This window comes from Rattus rattus, chromosome 12 (assembly GCF_011064425.1).
Source record: "Rattus rattus isolate New Zealand chromosome 12, Rrattus_CSIRO_v1, whole genome shotgun sequence".
Taxonomy (NCBI): domain Eukaryota; kingdom Metazoa; phylum Chordata; class Mammalia; order Rodentia; family Muridae; genus Rattus; species Rattus rattus.
Window position 1 is genome coordinate 22,711,330 of NC_046165.1, and position 27,927 is coordinate 22,739,256.

A 27,927-nucleotide genomic window follows, 5' to 3' on the forward strand; every position below is an offset into this window, starting at 1 on the left:
TATTCTCAGGTGGCCTGAGAAGAATTATAAGACGAACACACAAAAGAGTTGGAGATGGGTTCTAACGCTTTGAATTAATCCGGCCCCCAAAAGCGGAAATCTGCATGTATAAACGCTGAAGGTCCTTGTCGCCAATTGGTTTTTGAGCCATGATCCATAAAGAATCGATGGTCAATGGCTAGGCAGGTAGACTGGGCAGGTAGGCGAAGGCAGCACCTTTGGGTTTGCATGGTCTAGGAATCAGAAGAGAGGAAGGAGGAGATCGCCCTGAAGGGGAAGAAGACCAGGCCTAAACACCCGCCAACATGTAAGAATAGAGAAAGTGGCCACACGGGAAATTGTGTTGAGGTAGGAGAGATGAAATATAGATTTTAAAATATATAGCTCAGGAGTACTGGAGGGGAGTGTTTGCCAGCATCGGGAAGGATAAGAACTCCCCAGCCTTTGAGCTACCTGAGACATATTAAAATAAACTCTCTCTGTGTGTGTGTGTGTGTGTGTGTGTGTGTGTGTGTGTGTGTGTGTGTGTGTTTCCTGCATGCATGCGTGCCTGTCTGTCTTTCTGTCTTTCATTCAAGAATCCAGAGGGCTCTGGCAGGTAGCTGGGAGAATGACCAGCTGGGAACACAAAGCAGTTTAACTTATGACCGCTACACAAACATTAATTAAATCACGATCTAACTTTTAAATAGTTGAGAGACCATGAGGGAAAAGATTCAGTTTTGAAATGATCATGAATATTGATGAGCTTTTCAAAGTATATATGAAAGCTACACAGAAAAACAACTTTACTTTTGAGAGACGGACCCGAGAATGTAAGACTGAGGTGTGTTACCTGGATTCCTCTTCAGACGGCTAAGTAGAAACGGGAAGAAGAGCAGACGCCATGTCAGATAAGAACAAGGGGAGGTTTGCAAGTGTTATCATTGTCTTAACGTGTATCATGATACTTGTAACATGTGAAGAAAAGCTGGCGAGTGCTCAGAACAAATAACTAGCAGCTGTCGAGAGCAGACTTCTGCCTAAATCAGATCCTTCAATTCGTGAGTCAATTGTCTGACAAGCATTTGAAATGTCAAGAATGGCCGGCCAGTAAGAGATTTCAGACTGCCATTAACCTTGACATCCTGGCGTGAACAAGACCAGGTTCTCCCTGTCCCCTGCTCAGTGCCAACAGTGCTAACAGGCTAATGTCCCAAGATATGAGACTGACATTTTAAAGTCAGTCTTCAGATGCATCAGGCTTTCCAAACACATATTTCCATCCCTTTTGAAACCTCAGTGTTAACACAATATGACTTCTGACCTTATAAATGTTAGTGTACCTGACTAGCAACTATGTGACCCGTTATAAATAACCCCGGTCTGGCCCTACTGCCTGAGGACTTCACCCTGACAAGTCCCCCAATGTGAGTCACCTGCAAATTACGATCTGACTCAAATACGAGCTTCCAGTGAGTATGGTTTTATTGTTGTTTCCGGTTGGCATTGGCATTGCCAGGGAACTGGGAAAATACAGTCGACATAATGTCTTACATATTAGAGGAACTGATACAAAACAAATGATAGATTTGTGTGCCTCTCATGTCTATTCCCACCAGACAATGGAATATTAGGACCACAACCACAGTCTTATCTACAAAAAAACGTCTTCTGACCACACCGACTCTGACATTGGTGAGTACGAACGTCCTTTAAAGAGGCATTCCTAGAACAAACTGCCCTGAAATTACTCATTCTGAGTCAGTGCCATAAAAGGTTAGGGAGGCTATAAAGAACACAAGTCCACAAATCCGTGTCCCTCGTAGCTCCTAACTGCATAGCTCCATAGGTCAAACAACTGCAAAGGCAGGTTTCCCTTGTACCCAAAACTCCTTACAATTACCCCACCAAAGCCTCACCCTCTTCCACAGCAAGGACTGATCTGCTCCCAAGTCTCAGACAACTATGCTCTCTGGTAGATGAGTCATTCTCCAACACCTAGCACGGTACGTATACGTGGCAGTAACTCAACTACTAACTCAGTTAACTCGGGCAAAAAGTGTGAGGGCAGAACTACTAACTCTCTACTGAGTGTTCATATACACATGCACTGCACAGATGTGCATGCACACGTGTGTGAGTGTTCAAGCGCATGCAGGGATCTGTGTGCAGAGGCTAGAGGCCAATCTCCACTGCTATTTGTTTTTTGTTTTTTTGTTTTTTGTTTTTGTTTTTGTTTTTTTTAAGAAACATCCACCTTGGGATTGTTTGGTTGTTTTATGGTTCTTGAGACCAAAAACAGGATACCTTGTTAGTCGGGAGTCTGCCCAGCAGGCTATCCTGGCTACCCAGGGCCCAGGAATCCCACTGTCTTAGCCTCCCCAGTACTCGGATCACATGTGCACATCACCACACTCCACACTGCATGAATTTGAGGGACCAGACTCATTCTCACCCTTGCGTGGCAAGCATTTAACCAACCGAGCTTTCTTCACAGGCCGAAAAGGCTACCGATTTCTTACAACATAAAAACAAAAACTAACAACCACAAAACCTTATAATCCCATCTTTTTTAATATCCTAGGGTGGCTAAATGCAGGAAGCGTGTTTTGAAAATCATGGAAAGAGAACTGAAGGCAATCATTTTTATCATGACCAAATATTCCTCTGTTCCCATCATAACTATCGTTTATGCCATCCTCACAATGTGCCAGGAACAAATACTAAATATCTTTCTTCTTTAATCTCATCAGAGAAATCTCACAAAGCAAAGTACTGTGTAGAAGGTATTTTACCATTTCGAGCATCTATTTTCTCTCAATCCTTATAAAGTAACCTGGATGAATAGTTCCACAGAGAAATTAGTTTTTGCACTAGGGCCCTATACATACAGATTTTTACAGAAAAATCAATATAGTTTGCTCTCAGCACTTGGTCCTTCTCAGTCTGTGAGTTTCTAATTCCTGTTGGAGTGTGAAGGAGCAGCAACGCATGTAAAAACCAAAATCTTGGGCTCAGAAGTTCAGAATATTTGATGCTCTGGCTTAGTTACCAGCACCGACATCGGGCAACTCACAACTCCAGCAACTCTAACTCCTGGGCATCTGATGCTGTTGTCTGGCCACCAAGGTCACCAGCACTGTCACACTCTCACATGTATCCCTACACATACACATGCACACACAAGTATGTAATGTCCTCAGTAGTCAACCTGCAATCCCAGCAGTTGGGGGATAGAGGCAGGAAAATCAGGAGTTCAAGGTCTGGGGCTGGAGGGATGGCCCAGTGGTCATGAGCCTTGACCGCACTTCGAGAGTCCTAAATTCAATTCCCAGCAACCTCATGGTGGCTCACAGCCATCTATAATAGGATATGATGTGTCTTCTGGTATGTCTGAAGACATCTACAGCGTACACATATACATACAATAAATAATTTCTTAAAAGCGTCATTCAAGGTCATCCTTGGCAACAAACCAAGTTTTGGATAGCCTAGATTACTTGAGACTCTGCCTTAAAACAAGCAAAACTTTGTCAAGTTTCACTTAACATGTATTACTCTTCAAGGAACACTAGCACCACAGTGATATTGGAATGTAGTCACTAGAGATGAGTATCCACCACAAGAACAAATTAATATAAAGAAATTGAGTAACTCCTATAAATGTTAATAGCCCTAAAAGTACCGTTTTACTGCAGGTTGAGTTCATAATGAGTATAGAAACAGTTAAATTATATAGTGTATAAAAAAGAATGTGTGCATGCTATCAAATTCCTAAAATTGAGGGCATAAAATTCTATACCTCGGAACTGGTCTGGAATAGATAGCCCACTCCTTGGAAGCAACACATAAAGCCAGAAAACAAGGAACTACCCTGCCTACACAGTCATGTCTTGTGAGGACAGACAAACTCGCCATGTTTGCTGTGGAGGAGGGGACGCAGAAGGGAAGAGTGTGACAAAGTGACAGTAGTCATTTCATATGATGTTGGCTGTGTCCTTACCTTAGTCAAAGCTTGTCCTAAAAGAGTCTCAAAAGCCTTCAAATTGAGATAGGGACCATGATAGTAGGGGTTGTTTTGTGCTTTTCTTCCCAGCCAATATAAAGTTATCAAAACCTAAATGGAAAGAACAGGGTCAGTGGGCTAGTAACCGGGTACCAGTTCAATCGATTGCGGTGGATACCTTGCAGTTCACGATACGTCACAGATGAGAAGCAGACTCTTAGATATATGGTGCAGAATGTGGTCATCTGAAATATATTCCTGATACAGTTCACTGTTTCAAAATGGCTTCTCAGATCAAAAGGCACAGAACCCAGTAGGCCATCATATACTCTATGGTAGTGAGAACAGCACACAAGGGTTGGCAGTGGTGCTCGGTAGAATGAATTCTTAGCGTGCATGGAGCCCTGGGTTTAGTCCCCAGCACTGCAGGACACTGGCTCTGGTGGTGCATACCGGACCATCATCACTTAAAGATGGCGGCAAGGGGACCGGAAGTTCAAAGGGCACATGTGTACGTGAAAACTATGAGAACAGACGGGGCTACATGAGAAGCTGCCTCAAAAAACAAATGAGTGTAAATGACAAGTGAAACTCGGGGCCAGGGGTTTGGGGGTGGGAAGGGGTAAGTGTGCATGTGAGAGAGAGACAGAGGGACAGAAAGAATGCATACAGGTCCACAGGTGTGGACAACTTCTAGAAGCCGACTCCCATTTTGTAGCTTTGTTTTAGGCAGGGCCTCTCTTGTAGCTTGCTGCTCCGCTGGGCATGGCCAGTCATGAGTTTCTGGGCAATGCTCTGTCTCTGACCCCCATCTCACATTAAGACCACTGTATCCAGCTTTTAACACTGGTTCCAGGGATCCAAACTCAGGCTACCAGGCTTGTACGAGCTACCTCCCTGGCCCGTAAGCGAAACTTCTTATGTCACTATTTTTCCAATAAAACTATATAACACCTAAAGTCAGTAATTCTCACTACTTGATGACATTATTCTTAAGTAGAGCTGCTATTTTTAGATATTCTTTCATAACTATAGAATATTAAGGACATGATGTCAGCCTACATTGAATAATTACCTAGAGTTCTTAAGTAGTCAGTGTCTCCTTTTTGTGTCTAATTTGATGGTCTCCTGCTTGCTCCCCTAAAACTCTTAAATTGAGTTTGCTGTTGCCACACTAGAAATATAACAAAACCAGCCCTTGAAACTTAATCTTCCATTTTATGCCAAAGTCCAGTCTATACAAAGTCTAAAGATACATTATAATACGTGCTCTTAGACTCTAACTGGTTGGTTTCTAGATAAAATTTAATTAGAAAAGATAACACAGCGTATATTCTTAGATCTATTGTGACTTCACAGAATATAAAGGAAAAGCTATTTATAACATCCCATTAAATGCAGCTTACATTTTTCAGTCTCCTGTCAGTCTCTTCTTGCCTGTGAAGAAAAAGAATGTATTGATTAAATAATATCCAAGGCCCTTAAATTATTAACTATAACTAAAATTCATTTTCATTATAAAGTACTATCGGTGTTAAAATCCCCTGTAAGCTCTGAAATCTTAGAGCACGCAGCACAGGAATCTTCCCATAGCCGCTGACTTAAATATTACAGTGAGTTTTCTATAAAAAGAAATCATTTGCTCTTTTTCTTGTTTTATCCATGATTATCTGATGAGTTGTTCAATTTTCTTTAAGTAACATTTAAACCCATGCTGAAGGTTTTTAAGCAAAAATCAAAGCGTGCATACGACAAGAAAACCAGACCCAGACAAGTGAAAGGAAAAGACCAGACAAACAGCTTGAGTGTTCTCCACTGTTCTCAGCTTTTTTACCCAAGAAAACCCTCGGCAAAATGCCTAAAAATCCTGACCCTGCAGATTGCAGTTGTAAAAATGGGTCGCGAATCAAGTGTGGGATCTGATGCCTTCAACCCCAGTACCAGGAAGGCAGATCTCTGTGAGTTCATGGCCACTAGTGAGTTAAGTGAGCTCTAGCCAGGACTACTAAAGTAATACTCAGTCTCAAACTATCATGACCTTTGGCCTGAACAGTCAAAGTTCTATTACAGGCATGTAGGACACTTTTATTGGCCTGTGAAAGAGCATGGTGCCTACAAGAAAGTCAAAAGGAAACAGGTACCACCTCAGTGTTGAAGAGACTTAATAATGTGTAGCAGAACAGAGGGGCCTTCCTCGAGTACTGAAGTATTTTGCATCATTGCCTACACAGGGTATCAGTGAGAGCCACACTGCAGAAGGCTGAGCTGGATGGACTCTAGGATGGCTTTTCAGCATGACTGTACATAGTAGAAGAAAAAATACACACATGCATTTGCTGTCAACATGTATGTGGAACGTGTCCATATGTCAAGCTGGCCATGTGCATAGCACGCATTCATTAATACGGAGAAGAACAATGAGGTAAGAGGGAAGACAGACAATGGCTGAACTCAGCTTTCCAGCGTCAACAATTCTTCCTCCTTTTCACAGAACAAGCACGACACAAAATGGACCTAATATGCAGCTCCAACCCAGAAATGCATCAACAGGAAAATCCGTAAGTCCTCGAATTGCTGGCGGAAACATCTGGTACATTCATTCTGATCCCACTTGTTAGCATCTAGGTAAATTAAATATGCCCATAGTCCTCAGCCCAGCAAATCCATTTCCAGGTACATGCTTAAGAACGGTTTTGTTTGTTTGCTTTGTTTTTCTCTGTTTGGCAAAAGCCATACCCAGGCAACTTCCTAGTGTCCTTATGGAATACATACACATATGAACGCTAGGTAGCAATGGGATTGGACAGTCTGCAAATTTATTCTAGGCTATGTTTCAGTCTCACAACCAATGGTAAAAGAAGAGTACAGGTAATATGGATAGGTTAATATAAAAGTACTAAAACAAGCAAAAGGAAAATGGTTGGTACCCTTGGGATAGAGCATGGGAGAGGTCATGCAGAGAACATTCTGATGCTGAGAATTTGGATTTTGACCCAGAAATTGGCTACTTATGTTTGCCTCCTAAGGAAATCCTCAATCTGTAAATGTAGCAGCTTATGGGTCATTTCTTAAGATGGTTCTGGGATCAAGCTCAAGGCCTCTGAATTTCAAGGCCAGCATTTTATCATCTCCTGAGCTCTTGGAGCTCGATCTTTGAGTTATCATAGATTTTTCTGCTTGTGTGCTATACTTCAAAAGTAGTAATTTGGAGAAACCTCCCAGCAGCACCGCTCAGGTTATCATTTACCTCTTCAACTAAGAAAACCATCTTGTAACACTGAATAGAATTCTGTTTTGGAAATTGTTAACAGGGACTATCACTAGAAGCAGTTGTGAACTCGTGGCCCATAATTCTAGAGGTGACCGCCATATCACTTCAATAGTAAATCATCTAAAGCGCAAAAGCACCCTGAATGTGTAGTCTCATGGACCTATGGGTCTCAAAGCGATCCCACTTTTATCATAAGCATGCTTGAGCATCAGGAATCATAGAGCGCTCATGAAGCCCTACCTCCTTTCAATAGCTTGAAATAAATGTTTGCAGTCCTTCAGCCTCTGATTTTATAAAGATAAGTCACCATTGGAAATGCAAGGCAAGGCTATTTCGTGACAGATCCAATAGCAGTGACCTTGCATTCTGGCCTTTCACTTTACATTCCTTTCTAAGTGTGAGCATTTACAGCGTGCTCTGGGCCAGCCAAATTAGCTTCCTATCACTGAAACCCATAATGCCAGGAATTCACATGGCCCAAGATTGCTGGAGTAGAGTTCACTGTGACACACACACACCCCAGTGGATGAAGTCAGGAAGCAGGCAGCTCCTGGCCACACCCCTAAGACCTTTTAAATTAACCAGTAGAGAGAGGAAGCTCAAGGAAACAAGCCAGGGCCTGCATACACCAAAGCTGAAAGTAAATTCTACCCGCGATGAGTAGCCCCACCAGACCAAGTGTGCCCAGAGGTGACACCGTACGGCACCATGTGGATGGAGAGAGCACTTTAGGCATGGATGTGGGTCCATTGGTCTCTACTTATTTGGACCACGCGTTTTCAAGGTTTCTATTTTATACTGACAAATGCAAGACACGCATTGTCCCCTACTTCAACAGATAAGAGGAAACACATGAAATAGAAACCCTAACTTGATCAAGACCAGTTCTCAGACTGTGACCCTGGGAAGGAATGCCTCTTCTGTCCATTCCTCCCACAAAAGCCTCCTGGTGACATTCTATGCTGGACTCTGACATCTAAGTTACAACCAGCCTAACTCGACACTCCCTAACTTCCTCTTACGTTTCTTATGCTTACAGCCACCTTCAGCCGGCTCTGGTTCTTGTTTGTTTCTATGGTGCTGAGAACTGAACCGGACTTCGTGGTAGCCAAGCAACCTGCCACTGAGCCACAGGCTCTAGCCCCGCCTTCAGTATGGGAATAGCTCTTGTGTGGTGGTGCTCGCTGCCGTCTCTGGTGCCCGAAGAAAGGGTCTGCCTACTTGGGGCGTGCATAGAAATATTTTATATGACCGGCATAAAGCAAGATACATAAATGTTCTTGATACATAATAAATGTTCTTATTCACCGAATACACTGTCGGACTTCAGAAAGGCAAGTTGGCAAGTCCTAAAACAAGCACCTAGGACCTTTTGAATATCCATATGCTGTTGAAAGGAATTAAACTGCATTAGCTTATTTTTAACATCTGTCCAATTTGACTCCAACTCCAGATCTCTGACTCTGCTGAAAAACTGACTTGAGGTCCTTCCAGGAGGGGCCAGCTTGCCTCAGTCTTGGATCTTCTCTGTGTGTATCCTGACTGCACCTTAACCATCTGCAAGAAACTGGGATTGAGAACTCACTGCCCCGTAGCCTCGCCTCCAAAACTGGGTGTCACTGAGATTCAAACTGCTTAAGCCAAGGCCAAGCAAGGAAATGAGACTTCATGGCTGTCCCTGATAATCATTATCTAACTAACTAGCCTACTGAGCTAGGGGGGGTTGCTGGAAGCCAGCCATTGATTCCTTTACACAGACTCCTTTCCCCTCAAGGAGATGCATTTGAGTGAGACCTAATGTCCAATACTCTTTTATATTATACTTTTTCTGACCTCTTAGTATGGAGAGCTTTAAATAAGGATCAGAAGTTACTTCCAAAGAAGGTCAAAACAAAGGGTGTGGCGTCCTGGTACAGTCATCATCTACATAGATTCCCTGGCACCAAGCCAGTCCTTCCCACCCATCCTTGGGCTACCAGAGTCATGGTCATGTCCTTTAAGTTTTCTAAGATCCTCATTGCTGGAGGGAGGGATGTCTATACAGCTAACGAAACAAAACAAAACAAAAACAAAAAATAAAACAAACAAACAAACAAAAAAAAACCAACCTGCTTTCATCTATCTGGTAGCAGTTTTAAGAACAAAATGTTAAAGGAAGAGATTATAATTTGCCAGTATGTGCCAGCCGGTAGCGAGCCACTGCTCTATCCAAAGCAGCTCTGAAAATCTTTCAAAGAAGCTGACTCTGGGCCCACACACCGCACCCACCACAGCTTCGCCCAATAGCCTCCGGGACCGGGGAAAGCTGGAGCCATCCCAACACGTGGTTTATCAGAGAATTACTCACAGGGCTGGCAAAGACAGCATCTGAGTGTTTGTGTGTGTTACCTCCACTCACAGAGCCAGCCCGGCTGATCGAGGGCCAAGAGACAGGAGGAAATTACCTCAAGCCAGGCCTCACAGCATCTGACACAGAATCCCACTGTTTCTGAATTCCTCTGTGACTCAGAACTCCTTTTTCCTTCGAGACACTGCCCCACATGCTATAGAAAGGCCCCATCTCTCCTTGCCTTGTCCCAGCGCCATAATTCTCTAAAGACATGATGCCTCCATTCTCCAAAACCATCCCTTCTCCCCAATTCTCAACTTCCATTTTCAAGGCCAATCTCAGTTACAGTCAAATGCAGCTCTGATTGTACCAACCATCCCCCAGGGAAACACACACCCAAGTCTCACACTGGAATTCCTCATGTTGAGTAGGAAAAAAATTTCCCCACAGGTACCCCCCAGACAGAAGCTTAACACAGTGAAACATCTGGCCTTGGACCAGAGGGATAGCTCAGCAAGTAAGGGAGCTTACAGCACAGACTGCTGAACTGAGTTCCATTCCTGAAACCCACATGCTGGAAGAAGAGAAACAACTCCTATTGGTTCCCCTTCCACCTCTACAAAGTCAATATGGTGCACAAAGGCCCTTTCCCGCCTGCAGAAATAAACGTATAGATAGATTAAATAAAGAGATAGGGAGATGGGGGAGAGAGATGATAGTAGGTCGATATAGATAGATCGTAGGTAGGTAGGTAGGTAGGTAGGTAGGTAGATAGATAGATAGATAGATAGATAGATAGATAGATAGATAGATAGATAGATAGAGAAAGATAGAGATAGATAGAAAGATAGATAGACAGACAGACAGACAATTTATTTTTTAAATTCTGGCCCCACCTACCACCACTCGAAGCCTCCAATCCAGGCCTCCTCTGTCAAAACCAAAAGCACATCTGAATTCTCCCTGGAGTTCTCCCAGGAGCTCAAGCCCAGCCACACACCAGGTTCAGGCTCCTCCTTGCTACCAGAATAAGTTTCCTTGGCTCCCTCTGCTCCCAGAACAACTGCAGCAGATCAAATGATTATATCCCCAGGGTACTCCCCAGAGCAAAGCCAGGAAGCTTCCTGGAGACCCAGCCTAGCTGGCCCTGCCCTGGGTGGCACCAGCTGACCTGGGCGTTGCCTTTTGGGAAACTATGTTGCTATCAGAGAAGCTGACCTCCCCAGATACTTGGTCCCTCTCCAAACCACCCAATACTCTCTGCTTTCCAACCGTTGCTTCCCACCACTGGACACCTGCTCGTAACTTTAAAAAGAGAAATTAATAAAAAAAGGAAGCAAGAGATGGCAGCCTGAATGTTGACATTCATATGAAGCTGAAGGAAGAAAGGGCTGTGGGCTCTGTCCGGTTCAGATCTGCTAGCTGTACATGGAGTGGGGGTGGAGGCAAGTGCATGCTGGGAGACAGCAGGGGCAAGTCAGAGCAGATGTCCGTCTAAGGACAGTGTGCCTCGGCCTGTTTGTTTTGTACTGCTAGAACGGAGCACAGACTGGATCATTTATAAGTACATTTCTTTCAGTTCTGGAGGCTGGGAAGTCCAAGGTCCAGCGACCAATGTCTGGTGATGCGGAAAGTGAGAAAGAATGGATAGAGAAAAGAAAGAGGACTACAGAAATCCTTTCAGCAGGAACCACTCTCACTTTATCTAACCCACCCCTCAATAACTGCACTAACCTATCCACTCAGGAGAGAAGAGCCTTGTCATCTGAAGTATCCTAACCCCAGAACTATCGGGGGAAACATTCAAACCACAAAAACGTCATCTTTGCTAGCTTGTGTGTGTGTGCGCATGGACATGCACGTGTGTGTGTTTGTGTGTGTGAGTGATGTAAATGTATGTGTATGTCAATGTGTGTGTGTGTGTGTGTGGATGTGTCCACGTATGAATGGTATGCATATGAGCAAATGTGTATGTGGATTTGTGTAGTATGAGCGTGGTAGAATACGTGTCTATGTGTACATATACATATGTGTATGTGTGTGTGATATGTGTGGGTTTATGTGTATACAAAGTGGATTTGTATATACATGAGTGTGTATGTATGCATGTAAGTAAGTACGTGTGTCTATACATTATGTATTGGTTTATATACATGTTATATGTGTGTATATGTTTGTGTATGAGTGTATGCTTATGTGTGCTGTGTGTAATATATATGTTACATGGATGTGTTGTATCTATGTATTAGAATGTGTCTATGCACATGTGTGCGTTTTATGTATATGTATGTATTTGTGGTATATGTACATGTTTTTAAGTGCAGGAACATATGAAACCTAGAGCAAGACCCCAAGTGTCTTCAATAACTCTGCCTTACTGCCTTGAGATACTGCTTGAACCCAAAGCTCGGCTTTTTATCTAGTCCAGGGTCTGCTCTCTCTGCCCCTTAATACTGGGATTAGAGGAATGTGTAGCCATGCCTAGCTTTTTATTTGAGTGACAGGGCTTCAAACTCCATCCTCGTACTTGGAGAGCCAGTGTTCTCATCAACAGAACCATCTCCCCACCCCAGCATCAATGCCACAGATACCACAAGGCAGTCCATCTCCATAAAGGGAGGAAAACCTAGGGATTCTGATCAACCCTGAACATTAAGGTACCCTGTAAGAAACACAAGCAAGAAAATGCCCAACACTAGGGTCCCAAAGCAAAGGGGTCATTTCCAGTCCAAATGCCATAGTCCCATTAGGAACCTAGGACTCTCTCAGGCTGCCGCTCCTTTTCTATTCATGGAAGCTCTATTAATGGAAGCCATCCATCCACTCCATCATTTAAAATAGAACAAACACTAGCACCTTCCACTGCGTCAAATGGAAGTGAGAACAAAAGGAGAAAGAGATGAATTCTTAGAACATGTCTCCTCTCAGAGAAGCAAATTGCACTGAAGGAAAGTAGCTTCTATTCTTCTTTCCTCCTTCCCTCCCTCCCTCCCTCCCTCACTCACTCCCACCTTCCAGCTCTAAAAGAAGCTGCCTTCCTGCTGACAGCTCCCGTTGATGGTGGAGATCTGTGACTCCCTTGTCAGACCCACAGAACACAGCTCTGTCTGTTCAGTGTGGTGCCTCAAGAATGACACCAGGAAAATATCACCACCCCTGGAGATAATCAGTAAGCAAATAAATGCATAAACCTAATACCTGTATACTTACATATGTGAGAAAAATAAAACCTTCAGAAATGAAACAGTTTTCGCCTTAACCACAAGAGGCTAATTCCAATCACGTATGACTAAGTACCTTCTTTTAAAAATAACTTATTAAATTTCACATCCCTCCCACATCCATAAAACAGTTTTATTTAAAGGGGAAGCAAGGAGAAAAAGCAAGCATTCAAAAGACCCAAACACTCAATGTCACTTAACACAAGCGAAGAATGTCATTTTCGAACTTAGAGGTAGGTTTCGTTCAAATCAATGAACTAAAGATTATGTGGCTCTTTTCTTCTGTTTTTTATAAGCTTGTTAAGACATAGAGGCAAGTTCACAGTTGGGACTAAATACCATCAAATGACAAAAAGAAGCCGAATACAGTAGGACTAGTATTTTTGCTGAATGCAGATTAAGAACAATTGTATATGATCTGTTTATTAAACAGAATACAACTGTATAAACTGTTCAGAGAGAACAGAATGGCAATCACCCACCACATCTTTTCTCCTGTACCTCCCAATGCAGGTGGGTACGTATGAGGTTAGATGTGATGGTCAAGTCATTTAGCAGGTAAAACCATAACACTGTAGGTCACTGGTAACCATTAAGTTAGATGCTCAAGGCAGAAATCTACAGTGGGGATTTCATTTGGGGAAGATACACAGATACAAATGCAAGTTCCAGGACTGAGTGACACCATCATCTCCTAATCCCAGAGGAGAGACCCAAGGGTTGATCCCTAAACATGGAAGGGTTAAGAATCGGGAAACCCAAGCCAAGTGACCTAGGGGGATCACCCAGAGTGAGAGGCTCTTCCTACTGCAAAGGCAAACTAGAAGGTGCAGACCCTGCCCGTGATCCTCCTGAGAGTTAGGCAAGGGATCTGAGAAACAACTAGTGCATTCTTCTCCTTCATATAACACACCCAAATACAGTTATTAAACCACTAAGAGCACTTCCTCAGCAAGGGGAGATGTGCAGGGTCAAATACTGCCACCCATGGTATCCTTATCAAACCATTCCTCCTTGCAAGATGCAGCGTGCTGGAACACTGAACCATCGCTCTGAAGGGTGTGTATCTCTCTAGCCTTGAGACCGTGCTCAAAGTCATGTCTATAATATGGTTGGAATTCAACCAGAGTACAAAAATACAAGGCATTTAATTGGAAAGCTTGTGGTAGTTGATCAGCGATCGTGTGCCAACTGACACACTTTTGCTCAATAATTCTGTGTCATGGAACAAGAAACTGGCATCATAACAAAACTTCAGGGCAAAAGAAAAAAAAAAGAGGAAAGAAGATTAGAAAAGCCCTATGTTGTTGTCTCATGAATATGCACAAAATTAAAATTTTGAGAAGCTCTGAACCAAGAAGGCTATTTATCTCCTTTATATTTTGAATTTTTTTACCATCTAAACATTTGGCATTGCTAAGATTATTATTTTAATGAATCATTTTCCAGCTGCAATCTCTTGACATACTTAGTCACCACAAAGACTCGGAACGCCACCTTTATTGAGCGTTTTTATATTGTTCTGTATCGCTCTCTCATTTAATCCACTTCGAGCTTAATTAGAAGCTGAGAACCAGATTCCAAAAGTTAAAGAAACCTTTCCAAGTGCCAACAACTATTAAGTTGCGATGTGATTCCCAGGCAGCCTCAAGACCTTGTCTCAGTAATCACAAATTCCTTTCTTCTACTGTAGCTTTTAAAAATAACAATAATTATTATTTTTATTAAAAAGCACTTCTGAATACTGGAGAGAACACTCTTTATCACATCCTAATATATTGCTGTGTATACTCTCTCAAAATGTTCGATCCAGAGCCTACTGAGGTCAACAATAATTTCCTTCCTAAATCTGTCTTCAAAACACAAAAGACAGAAGCTCCCTTAGAATCTCACTCCGTCATGTTGGATGAGGTTTCTGCTGATAGAAAGTTACCAAAGGTCTTCGCAAAGGACTCCTAAGTAAAGAGAAAATGCAACCGTGAAGGATTTCCTGCCCCTTACTGGTACCAGACCCTAAATGTGGACTCGGAGTGTGACAGAAGTAGACACCTGTGAAAAAGAAAGAAGCCAGGTATGGCTCTGTGCAGGAGCGCATGACTAGCAAGTACGAAGCGATTTATCCTCAGCACCGCGAAAAACAAAATTAGGTTATAGAAACACCGCTTATCTATTACTTCCTCCTGGGGTTCCAATGACTTCTTCTGGCCTCTGCAGGCACCTGCATGCATGTGGTGTGTGTAAATTCACACAAATAAATGAAAACAGATCTTAAGGGTGGTAGGTGTAAGATCCAGCTTAGTGCCTAGATTTCAACAGCTACTTCTAAATATATTACCACTAGAGCTGAGTTACATACAGGTCAAAAGAGATAGGCACTCAACACTGGAAACCTTGACATACTTAACTAGTTACCACAAAGACTTACCTGTCTCACATTTAAAAGGGTAGGAAACAATGCATCTGATTTTCCATTTCTCAATGACAATGATATTGCGATACATTCCTGGAAAGTCTTAACCAACCTACATATACCCCCAGTGAAGCCTCGTGCCTAGTGCACGCAGTCTAGAACCTATTTAGCATGTGCTCCACAATGGCTGCATACTTACTGTCAAAGACACCCACACATAAAGTATACTACATCAGAATAATCGATACACCATATTACCACAAATAGTACCTTCTTAGGAAAGAGACTCCGACTATCTGTTCCTCATTCACAATTAAAATCTTGAGAAGTGGTAGGGTAAGATGTTTGAGTAAGTCATGGAACCTCTCCCATTTTATTATCCAACACTTCCCATGAGTTCCAAGCTCTCAGATCCCAGGTAGGATTCTCCCACACTGATCTGGTTTGTTTTTGATTTGCCCTGCTGCCCTCTGACTATAAGAAGCAATAAGCCAACATTTCCATCTTACCCGACTCCTGCCCCACTCCCATGTACAGAGAATTATCTTGTGTATTGTATGGATGAATCACTTGTCAATTAAAATACCTATGGCCTGTAGGAAAGGATAGAATAGAAGGTGAGACATCTGATAGAAAGAATTCTGGGATAGAGCCAGGTGTGGGAGGAGACCTTAGGAGAGATTTGAGGAGGACAGGTGCATGTACCTGGGCAGAGGTAACTAGCCAGATAGCAGGATGTAGATTAGTATAGATGGTTATTTTACATTATTAGCTAGTCAGGGATTGAGCCTAGCTATATGACTTAGGTACTTGTAAATAAATATATCTTGAGTCTGAATCATTATTCCGGGAGCTTGGGGGCAGGAGAAAAATAGCCCTTCATACAATACTCCTACTCCCACAAACACAATTTTCTCTCCTAATCAGAGGAATCCTCTTTTAATTTCTCCTCAACACAAGCAAGTTCCAGCTGGGAACTGATCTCAGCTTCATTTCCTGTTGTATTACACAAAGCAGGGACATTGCATATGCTTCTACAGCAAGGAGGCACACCATTTCACACACAGAGAAAGACAACCATGTCAGGAGCCCCGTCCAACCCTTTCCCTCTCAGGCAGCTCAGCCTCAGCTCTCTGTCTCATTACCCATATCAGGCACAATAGCATTGCTCCTCCTGTTGGGTTTTGTTATGTCTTGCCAAGTGTCGTGAGAATGCTTTCCCTATGGAAACTTAAACAAACCTCTACTCATTCGATTCCACCAAAGTCCAACTTAACCAATGACTTCCTTACAGAACACAGATCGGGTTTCTTTTAGGAGTGTGGCTTACTCCAAATGCCGTACTCCCTCCATTTCATACCAACACTGATAGTGACTTCCCCAACACAGTCGACCTGAGACCGTGAGGCTGTTAGGACAGAATTATAGGAAGGAGAGGCAGAAGAGAATCTCAAGCGAGCATCCAACGGCCCTCCCAAAACCTTCTTCTGTGGAAACATCAACAATCAGCATGCTTGGGGTCTCTCAAGTGGTCTCAGCGTTCCTAATAAAGACAATGGCTCCAGATAGAGTTCTATAAGCACTGCCTTACATTGTCAATACTTAAACCCAAATTTACCTGACCTAAACTCTTCTTCGCAGCATACAGAAGCAGTGGAAAGCAGAGACATCTACTCCTCACTCTCCATCCATACCCTCATCTACGGCCAACCAGGCCAGCAGCAGCATCTGTATTTATTTCAGGGAAACTCAACTCAAAACTATATATTGCTACTACATTTTCACATAAAACTATTTCACATAGATTAAGAGAAGGTTTTTTTTTAATTGACGACAGTATTTTTCTCAAAGCAAATTGTGTGTATACTTTCAAATTTTTATATATAATTTTAAATATACATAAAATTAATAAATTAATGTCATATACACTATATATAATTGATTATATATAGTTGAAAACTGAATGAGAAATGTGTCATTTATAAAGATATTTTTAAATTTCCCAAATCTAGCCTGTGTGAGAGATAGAAATAACTACCTGTCCAAGAAAAAAAATGCCTTAATATTTTCTTTAGATTTATTACCTTGTTTCTCTTGTTTATAATTTCTATAAGGCAATTTTCTTTGAATTTCTACAGAATTGTGTAAATACACACCACCTTTCACTCTGCATGTGTGCATGTGTACAAGTGTGCACATGTGCAAACATGATCCTTCGATTTCCCATTTGTGCTTTCTTCTAATGATAGGAACTTTGGAATATTCTGAGAGTATTACCAAGTAAGTGTCCTATGTACGCCACTAAAAATGAGTAAACTTGCTTTATTTTAATACCCTAACTGGCTTTCAAATTCAGGTTTACTATAACCCTGCTTGTCTATCAGCTTTCAAATTCAATAGACACCGTTAGATGCCTTTTAAATTGACTTAACGCTTTCTGCAATAAAGTTCCATTTCCTCAACTAATTTACTTTTGTGGTTTGGCTTTAGGGGCTGTTGTTTGGTTTGTCTTTGAGATGAGTTTTATGCATTAACAACACCAGCAGCTACGGGGATTGCAGGTATGAGCTGCCAATTCTCATTTTATTGATGAGTAATTTTTCAAACCCTTCCCAGGATAATGAGTAAAATGATTTCCTAGTCCTCTGGCTCCCATTCACCATGTCTGATCCCAACCCAATTCTACTAGTGCTTCCCAGGAACCATTCTGCATTATACCTTACAGACTCGCCGTTGTTAGCCCTGGCCAAGCTTTAGAACCTAAGTGGCTGGGCCACCTAATTCCCAAGATTCTTCATTTTTCCACTTGGGCTGCCCTAGTAAGTGGCCTCCACAGCAGCCTCAGAGCCAAAAAGCAGGACCCAAGACAAACAACAATTCCCCATCACAGAAGCTCGTGGATTCTACTTACTCAAGAGCACATGACCATGACCACCATGTTCTTCCACAGATACCCATATGGCGTCTGCCTATACTTCCTCCCTCAACCCCAAGAACCTCTCTAAAGCAATCCTCTCTGGGATTAGAGGTCTAGTACCTCAGTCTGATGAGTCCTCTGGAGGATTTTGATGCAAACTAAAAGACCAAAGCACTGAAGTCTGGGCTGACAAGATGGCTCAGTGGCTACAAAAGCCTAATGCTATTCTGAGACGAGTCTTAGAACCCATGTCAAAATGGAAGAGGTGGCTCTTCTCCATAAGTTGTCTACCTTCTGACCTTCCATAACGAGTGTGATGGTAGGCCCACACACATACGTCATACGCACACATAGTAATGAGAATTGTAAAATATTGAAAGCCGCTGCCCTTGAAACACAGCCAATTAAAGCGCCACCTGAGCTCAAATGATAGCTTCGGCAAATTTGGCTATCTTTGTGAAAAAGGAAATTAAAGCGAAACATAATTCATCTAGCCTTACCTAACTTGAGTTTTAAAAATAAACAATCAAAGGCACAAAGAACCTCAAAGTTAGTGCAGGGCCTGGAGTTACTGCCAAGGATTTTCAAGTGTTGACTAAGAAATAAAAGAACACTCAATGCAGTTCGCTGTGCTTGGGCATGCTTTAGAAAGCATTGCAGAGCTGGCTCTCAGGGTGCTCGGGACAGGGATCTGAGGGTCAGGGAAGGTCACTGAATTGGTTATCTAACACTCCAGAAGCAGCAACACCCCATGGTTTCCAGGGGAGAACACCTAAGCCAAAAAAGGAAGAAGAAGAGGAGGAGGAGGAGGAGGAGGAGGAGGAGGAGGAGGAGGAGGAAGAGGAAGAGGAGGAGGAGGAGAGGAGGAGGAGGAGGAAGGGAGGAGGAAAGAGGAAGAGGAAGAGGAGGAGGAGGAGGAAGAGGAGGAGGAGGAAGAGGAAGAGGAGGAGGAGGAGGAGGAAGAGGAGGAGGAGGAGGAGGAGGAGGAGGAGGAAAAAAAAGCATATCTTCAGTCACACAGAACAAAACATTTCAAGCAGTGCCGAGGAAATTTCCTCTAAGAGATTTCTGAGAGGGCAACCCACGCCAGCTTTAACGGTACTTGCTCCTCAGAAGGATAAAGCATTCCTGTCACATGCACGGACTTCCTCATCCCTTGCATTCCTATGCTATGTCCCTGAAGACCAGGGAGAGGAGTCTAGGCTTAACTCTTATGTTACCTAAACTTCATTTAGCAGACTGTGAACTAAATGTCAGGAAAAAAAATATCTAATGGGATGAAGAGTAGGCACAAACTACACCTCACTGGAAACCCACACAATCACAATATCTATACGGTTTGCATAAACACAAATACTTACAAATAGGGGCAGAAGGCACCAGAGAGAAAGGAAAACCAACTTTTTAAAAAATATATACGAAATACCAATAGAGATTGTGGTTGCACATAAAATTAAGTTGCCATTGTGGAAGGGCAGATATGTCCTTTATATTAAAAAATATGTATTTTTCCTTAAAGGTAAGCAAGATGTAAGAGATTCGAGGCTATAGGTTCAAATCCCGACATACCCTCCCCCCCAAAGGAGAGAAAAGTCAACTTTAAAAAGTTACAAATTAACATAAATTTAGGGACTAGAGAAATAGCTCTGAGGGTAGGAGAGCAGGTTCACCCTAGAGGACCCAAGTGTAGTTGCCAGATCTCACATCAGGTAGCTAACGGTCACCTGTAACTATAGCTTCAGGGGATCTGATACCCATTCTAGAGTCCACGGGCACTACACTCACTCCATGCAGAAACCTACACAAGACACGTATGTACACAAAATTGAAAATAAAAGTTATTTCTACATTGTTTTTGGTTACAGTGAGTAATGGTCACTGATAGCAGAAAACTAATAAGTAATTAATTATTGTCGTTCTCTAACAGTGATTCTAATATGTATAATTGTTTAAGTAAGCTTTCAGGGTAGATAGAATGATGGCTCAAAACCTAAGAGCACTTGATGCTTTTACAGAGGACCAGGGTTCAGTTCCTGGTGCCCAAATGGTGGCTCACAACTATCAATAATTAATCCTGGAGGATCCAATACCTTCTTCTTGCCTTCACAAGAATCAGGCACACACATAGTACAAACATACATGCAGACAAATGCAATCATACACAGAAAATAAAAATAAATCTTTTAACTTTCAAATACTCTAATCCCAAATGTCTATATAATCGGCCAACAGAGCATAAGAAAAGCATCTAACTTTAGATGGTGAGATTACGTCACAGTGGGTAGGAAGTATTTCAATAATGTCCTTATACCAGTGTGACAAGATACTCCTACAGGTGCAGTAGTGGCACATCTAACTTGACGGTCATTGATGGCTGTCCAATTAGCCCGCTCAGCAGAAGGGAAACCATGCTTGATACTCTTGTGCTGGCTTGAATGTGAATGGCCCCATAGCCTCATACATTTTAATGCTTAATCACCAGGGAGTAGAACCATTTGAAAGGATTAAAAGGATGTATAACCTTTGACAACATGTATTTGACAAGATATGTATTGTATCCTTTGAGATATAGATAAGATAGACAGACAGACAGACAGACCAAAGAAACTGCACCCATGAAATCTCAACATATGACATCTTAAACAGATCTGAAAATGACAATAGCAGTTGACATACCGAGAGGGTAAGAGAAATCTCATGAGGTCCCAACCCTAGATGAAGAGCTTAAAGACTGCTAAGACAGGAAGAACAAGAACCGTTCCCCAGGAATCAGTCCAGTAATATCAATTAGTCATCCCTAAAAACAGGTACATATGAGCAACACTAAAGTGACTCAGAAGGTGGTGTTTCTATGTTATTCATGCGAGTGTGTTTGCGTGTGCATGCATGTGCATGTGCATGTGTGTGTATGGTGGTGGGGCCACTAATTAAAGACAAAAGTCATAAATTTGAGGGGCAGACAGTGTGGGAAGGTTGGAGAAAAAGAAGAGCAGGTAATAATGTAAATATAGTTCATATATACATATAAAACTTTAAAAGATGAATTTAATTTTAAAAAAATAGAACTGGCAAAAACTGGGCAAAGGATGAAGATAGGTCAGTGGAAGACCTAGCCTTCACAAGGCCCTGAATGCACTCTCCAGCCCCAAAGGAAAGATCAGCGAGAACTCTCCTACGAGGAAGGCCTGCTGTATCTGTCCTTAAAATTAATTTCAGAGGGGATGAACCTTTAGACATAATTACTTACTTCTAACTTCTTAATGATACCCTTCCTATGTTTATTATCTGAAGTTAGAGACACGTCGCCCACATGTAAAAACGTCTTTGAGGAAATAATAAAAGCAATCTCCCCAAAATAGAGTTAACTAAGATTCATTATGTTTTACTCTATAATTTTATCCTTTTTTCCCCCTGAATTTTATGCTGCTAGAGACTGAGCCCAGGACCTCAAGTCTTCTGGGCAAGTGTTCTTCTATCTACTGCTGCGCGACACCCAAGTCATAGGTTCATTTCTGTTTCGAGTTAACATGAAGAGGCGAAACCATTTCACTTTCATATTTCACCCTAAGAAGATTGTTAAATACATTTTTTTCATAAAATAAAATGCATATAATTTCTTACAGTATGATAACAGCTGACAATTGAGGGGGAAATGTGAGTTTTCTCCAAATCTGTCGTACCCATGCCCTGTGGTGTAGTTATTGATTAAAAAAAAAAAGTCTTAATTTACTCTTAAAATCAAATAAGGAAAAAGAATATTCTAAGCATATTCTGAGGTCCTCCAGGGCTTTTTAGGATGCGAGGTGGACACTATAGGCTGGTCACCTGGTTTTGCCACCTTCCCTGACAGAGAGTGTCCAGGTTGAGTCCAGTGGCTGCCTGTCCCCTTCCTTTACATTTTCCCCAGGAATGTTTATCCTCCTGTGGCAGCTCCTTCATTTCTCTCAGACTTAATTGCTCTCCAAGGATAAAATTGTACCGTCAGCTAAGTGGTGCGTCCCTTACAATACTCCCAAGACCATCACATTCCCAAACACAGGGCCATACTTCCTTTCATACAAAGCTGGCATGGAGATTGTGTGTACTTCTGGAGTTCTGGGAATAGAAGAGAACCAATTTTTATAAAAGATATTAGTAAAACTCCTGGTGTTCTCAGAATATTGATGACTTGTCTAAAATTGAGGCTTTTTGTTTTTAGCAACTATTTTAATCCTCATGTGGTCCCTCTACACAGGGTCTAGTGTCGTCTTTATTATGTTTTGTAAAAGTAAGGAAGGTAGGTGGTGTATTAGTCAGGGTCCTCTAGAGTAACAAAACCTACAGAGTGTATCTGTGTCTGTGTATACACATACACATAAACACATTATATGTCATATGTTATGTATGAGAGGGAAAATTTATTAGAATGGTTTACAGGCTATGGCCAGCTAACCCAACAGTAGATGGAAGTCCGAGGATCCGGCTGCAGCTGATGTCTCAGCTGGTCTTCAGTATGTGCTAGAATCTCAGAGAAGGAGGCTCCAATGTCAGTGCAAGAATGGACTGGATAGCAGGGTGAGAGGGAGCAGGCCAAGATCAAAAGCTTTCTTCCAAGTGCTAGACAGCTTTGTGAATGGGTCTAAGCCCAAGAATAGTTGTCCACTTCACCCATTTGATTTGTAGCTTTTCCCAAGACATGAGGAAAATTTGGAAACCACACAAACAGTTGCAGTTGTAATGTAAGCTTCCCAAGTCTACAGCATACAGTAGTGTTATATTCTCTTAACTGAGCTTGGATCAACTGGATCCAGAAAGAAGGCCAGTTTCTTACAGGTAGGTCATGGCATTGTCCTAGGAGGGTAATGTTCCTCCTGCCAATCGCTCCAGAGTAAAATAGTTCCTAAGACAGAATATCAAAGCATTTCTAGAAAACATACTGAGGTGTGAATACTTGTCTACCTTTTGAAAGGGGGGAAGGGCAAGGCCCACTTATACTCATGTTTCAACAGTACACCAAAGATTGGGAAAACAAGTGCACTTTTTCCCAAATAGTGGCACACATTTTTAATCTCACGCCGTAGGAGGCAGAGGCAGGCAGATCTCTGCCAAGTCTAGGGTAAGCCTGGTCTACATTTGGAATTCCAGGCCAACCAGGGCTGGTAGTAAGCTTTTGTCTCAAAAAAAATTCTGAGGTAGTTATTCATGACCTATGTATGGATGAGTATGAGGAAAAGGAAGGGATCTGACCACTAAGAGTCATGTGGTAACTTCTTCAGTGTCTTACATCTGGATCATGGTGATCATAACCCAATCGCATTCAATTACCATATTTAAGACTATATACACAAACTAGGTGTATTTGATTATAAGTAAATCATCCCATAAGAAGGCTGGAAAGTTCAGACATAGGATGACAAGAAGGAAGGGCTTCATGGAGAAGAGGGTAGCACAGAGCTGCAGTTTGGATTTGAATAGTCACCATGTGAACCAGCAGGAAAGCACGGGCATGAACAGAGAGCACTGTGAGGATGCCCTCAACTAACAGGAAGAGGGAAGTAGTTTTCCCCAACACCTGCCTCAAACCACATGTTAGTGTGTGATACACACCCTTCCTACTGAGAGCGTGCTCTCTATTGCCGAGCCTGCTAAAAACAGTTCCAGCTCCCACCCACCCCTGCCAAGGCCTGCATCGTAACACACTCCCATGTAATATATGCACATTGAAATCTTAGAGGAGTTTGCTCAAAGCATGACCTCTAGATAAAGTCCGGTCCATAACTTCTTACCTGTAGCTACCAAAACATACAAATACCTCCATTATCTCAGAACGTCTATTCTACCTAAGCTGCTTCCGGGAGCTCACACACACACACACACACACACACACACACACACACACATGCACACGCACACGCACATGCACAAACTAGAAAATTCCTTCATTCGATCACCCTGCGTCTCACCTGAACACTCAGAGAAGCAGAATTATCTACTGCAAAGTGCAGCTTCAGTCATCATGAGGACTTCCAGTCACACCGTTTACTAAGCCTGTGGCCTTTAGCCCCTTACCCTGTTCCTGTAGCACAGCCTCACATCTGTCAACCCAAGCAACCAAACTAGCAACTCGAAGATCACACACATCATATAAAGCAAAACGTCACCATTTCCGATGTCCACACCTTCGCCCAGTATCTTTCTCTTCCTTTTTATATATATTAATGTAACCTCTGCATTCTATGTATAAATGACTATAAAGCAAAGATAGATTTATTATCTAATTGCACCCAGCCGGTAGTTATTTAGAGACCTGTTCTTATTTTAATTTTCCTGCAACATTTTAAGCTTGGGCAACTATTAGCTTTGTGTGACTTTGGTAATCTAAAACACTACACAGACAAAAGGAAACATTCCATCAAAACTTCTTCCTGTTAGCCGGGGGTCATTCACATAGAACTTAGAAATAGTTTCTAAGGGCTTGGCGAGCAAATCGGAGCTCCCTGCAAGGAGTTCAGAGCTTGACTCATTCCTTGGACTTTGTCCTTCTGAGTCACACTGTCTGATCCCACCCCACCCCCTACCCCTGCGCCATCCTCCATCTCCCTCCATTGCCCTCCCCCACGCCACCCCTTGCAACCGCAGCAGAGTCTCGTCTTACTGGAATTAGACCATGCTATTTATTGTTACACTGGATGCTCTGTGGTGACCACCTGTTTCAAACTCCGATGCTTACAGGAATAGCGGGGCTTAGAGGCAGCATTCGTAGTAGGTTTTTTTCCTTCTTTATTCCAGTAAAATAGGTAATGTAACCAACTTATCTTCTCCATAGAATTTGAGCTTTAGGGTGTTTCAAGTTAGCAACATCGTCACAGACCTTAGTGATGGCAAATGTAATATCCTGGTTTGGATTTTCTTACTCAGAGGTCAGTTAACTTGAAGTTAAGGCTAAAAGCAACTTCAGTCTTTTGTTGTAGAATAGAGTGAGAAGCAGATAAACAAGGAACTATCTAAATAAGAGGTATTTATTAGATCTATTTTTAGACAAGTCCCATGCCAGTCTACAAAGGTCAAGGCGTGGCACCGTGGTCCCTGGCAGTTTAGATTAGTAAAGTTTTATTATAACCCTCACCTTACAACAGGTCTGCTCCATTAACATGACAAGTATGAGTGAACATTCGTAAAATATCTGCTCAAAATCCATACATTTACAAAGGCATTTCTGTGGATCTAAATCAATAAAATTCAAATACTCAGTTATTTTTCAACTGTAGTTCACACAATCTTTACATGTTGTCGCTTAACCTTCCTACAACTAGAAAATCATGAAGATCAATGATGTTGAATCTGATGACACGTTTTAATATTCCCACTTGAAGTAAACTTAAGACAAAGCAGGAAGAGACTCTGAAGACCAGAACACACAGGCGTGGAGGTGGGAGTGTCAATCGAGTTTACAAACTCACCTTAGGGTCAAGCTGGCATGGTTAAAAATAGACTTTTGACAATGTTAGGCACACAGCACAGGAAAACAAAATAGAAGTCCACTTCCCAATGCTATTTAAGTCTGTTTAGGCAACATGGCAGGAGGAGATGATATCCTGTGACTGAAAGCCCAAACTTTGATTATTTGCCCAAGGTCACGGTGCTGAGGAAGTTTGCCTTCTCTCTGCTTCAGTTCACTTCAGGCATCTGAAGCAAAGGGGAGAATGACTGGCTGGGCTGTGTCTCTCATTTAGAAGCAGGCAGTGAGCCACCTGACAGAGACTGATAGCCCTCATCTAATGTGTCTAAACCCCAAGGAACATTTCTGAGGTACTCGGGGTCCTCGAACACAGCGATGTCCTAATCTTGTTGCTACACCTCACTCCAATCCACCCTTGCCTTAGAGTGGACAGCTGTGAATCATGACAAGGCTCCTTAACACCCCAAACCAAAAATTAATGAAGTTTTCCTCTACTTTGTTCAAGGTACAAGGTAAGTTGTTTCCCTTCTCTATCCGTAGGTTTGGAATCCATAGAGGATGAATGTTGCGTATCCATTGGGTGCTGTTCACAGGGGAGGACTCAGAGAGTATTCCCACCTATACCTCACCACAGACCCAGCCCAGCCCTGAAGCCGCCACTTCTGCCCACCCTGGAAAGAATCATGTCCAAACCCAATGGCCTAACTACAGCTTAAGCCATGGTGTCAGAGTCTTCAATAAAGCCATTAAAACTCTCCACCATTTCTTAATAGTTACACAAGGACAAGGGAATGTTATATTATTTCTCAGTAATCTGGGATACTGCATACTATGGCTACCTCCAGCTAAGGACAATGTCACTCATGCTGTCTGTGGTGGTTTGAATGAGAGTGGCCCCGATAAGCTCATAGATTTGAATGCTTGGTCACCAGAGAATGGCACTACTTGAAAGGATTAAGGGGTGTGGAGGCTGGAGAGAAGTAATTCACTGGAGGTAGTAGGCTTTAAGGTTTGCAAAAGTTTAAACCAAGCCCTGCCTACAGATCTAGATGTGGAACTCTCAGCTACGTCTCTCAGCACTTCTGCCATGCTGCCCTCCATGCTGATAATGGACTAAACCTTTGACCCTGTAAGTCAGCCCCAAACGCTTTCTTCGATAGGAGTTGTCATGGTCATGGTGCCTCCTAACAGCCATAGACCCCAAACTCAGACACTGTCTCCTCCCAGTCACAGACCACACCCCTTTGAAAAAGTAAATTCACCAATCTGGGCTCTTCAGAGTCACAGAAATCTGGAAGTGACATTTTATAAGTAAATACACTTTTCTAGAATTTTCTCTCCAAGATGAAGCAAAAGAAGCCTAGTAACACACTGAGCAGCAGTCCTTAGAGGAAAGTTTCCACAGCTCGGTAAACTGAGGAGAGAAAATACGAAGCAGAAGTATTTGGGGCTGGCAGCTGTCCATATTGTTCCAGTGAGAGAGAACTGCAGGAACCCTGGTACTTGAGATATTTTGTAACTGTGTTGAGCCCACAGAGCAAACTCCGAGGTAAAGTGACAATTGAAGCAGGGTTAATGCAAATAGTGCTTAATTCAAAGCAGGTGCTTCCCTCAAGCTCACTAAATCCTACTTTCCTTTTAAAGCTTAGGAAAAGCTGGCTAATCTTAGCTGCGTTCCTTCAAACTGTCTTTCATATGCTTTTCAGATGATAACATGACAAAAACCATACCAATCACATTTGAGAATATTAGTGCGTGCCTCTTAGATTTCAATGACAGGTGGCCTTTTTCCTTCGTGTTGAAAGTCTCTCCAGTGGTGCCGGCACTGTTTGCATGGGGTACTGTACATATTTGCTCGGTGCTTATAAATCTTCCATCTTTAGGAGAGGCACGAGAAAGGTGTATGTGTCTGAGAGATGAAGGATGAAGTCTTCAGCCACCAACCTCACCCAGAATGCCAGAAACTATACCAGGAAATTTCCTTTTAACTGTTACTGTTTCCTTAGCCTAGACTCTCCAGAAGCAAACAAATGATAACCAATGAACAGCTTCTACGTCTATTCTATTTATTAATGTATTTTTTAAAACATCAATAGAAAACCATAGTTCATTTTTTTTTAATTTCTCACTGTATGTAAAACTGATCCTCTATATATACTTGTTCACCCTTAACCCTACCACACTTTAAACTATGGATGCCTTCGGATCATAAAACCAAGGCTTTTTACACTTCGATGGGACAAAGTGGCCCAGCCCAGAGGAGTAATTAAGTCTATTCTCAGTGGAGGACTGCCTTGAAACGCCCGTGATAAGATCACGAATGGCTATTCCAAGAAGAGAACGAATGCAAGCC

At 42.4% G+C, this 27,927-nt stretch overlaps 1 protein-coding gene across 4 annotated transcripts in view; it reads right to left on the reverse strand.

Moving 5' to 3' along the window:
* The window catches only part of Lmo7 (LIM domain 7), a 133,518-nt gene that overhangs the window by 56,788 nt on the left and 48,803 nt on the right, over window positions 1-27,927 (reverse strand). For all 4 annotated transcript variants that reach the window (XM_032918301.1, XM_032918302.1, XM_032918304.1 and 1 more), the window contains 2 exons: window positions 5,395-5,425; window positions 3,986-4,099 (listed from right to left, as the gene is read on the reverse strand). Coding sequence is in view for 1 of the 4 variants with exons in the window: in XM_032918304.1 (XP_032774195.1) it covers window positions 3,986-4,099; window positions 5,395-5,425 (145 nt within the window). In the remaining 3 variants the exon portion in view is untranslated. The remainder of the gene's footprint in view (window positions 1-3,985; window positions 4,100-5,394; window positions 5,426-27,927) is intronic.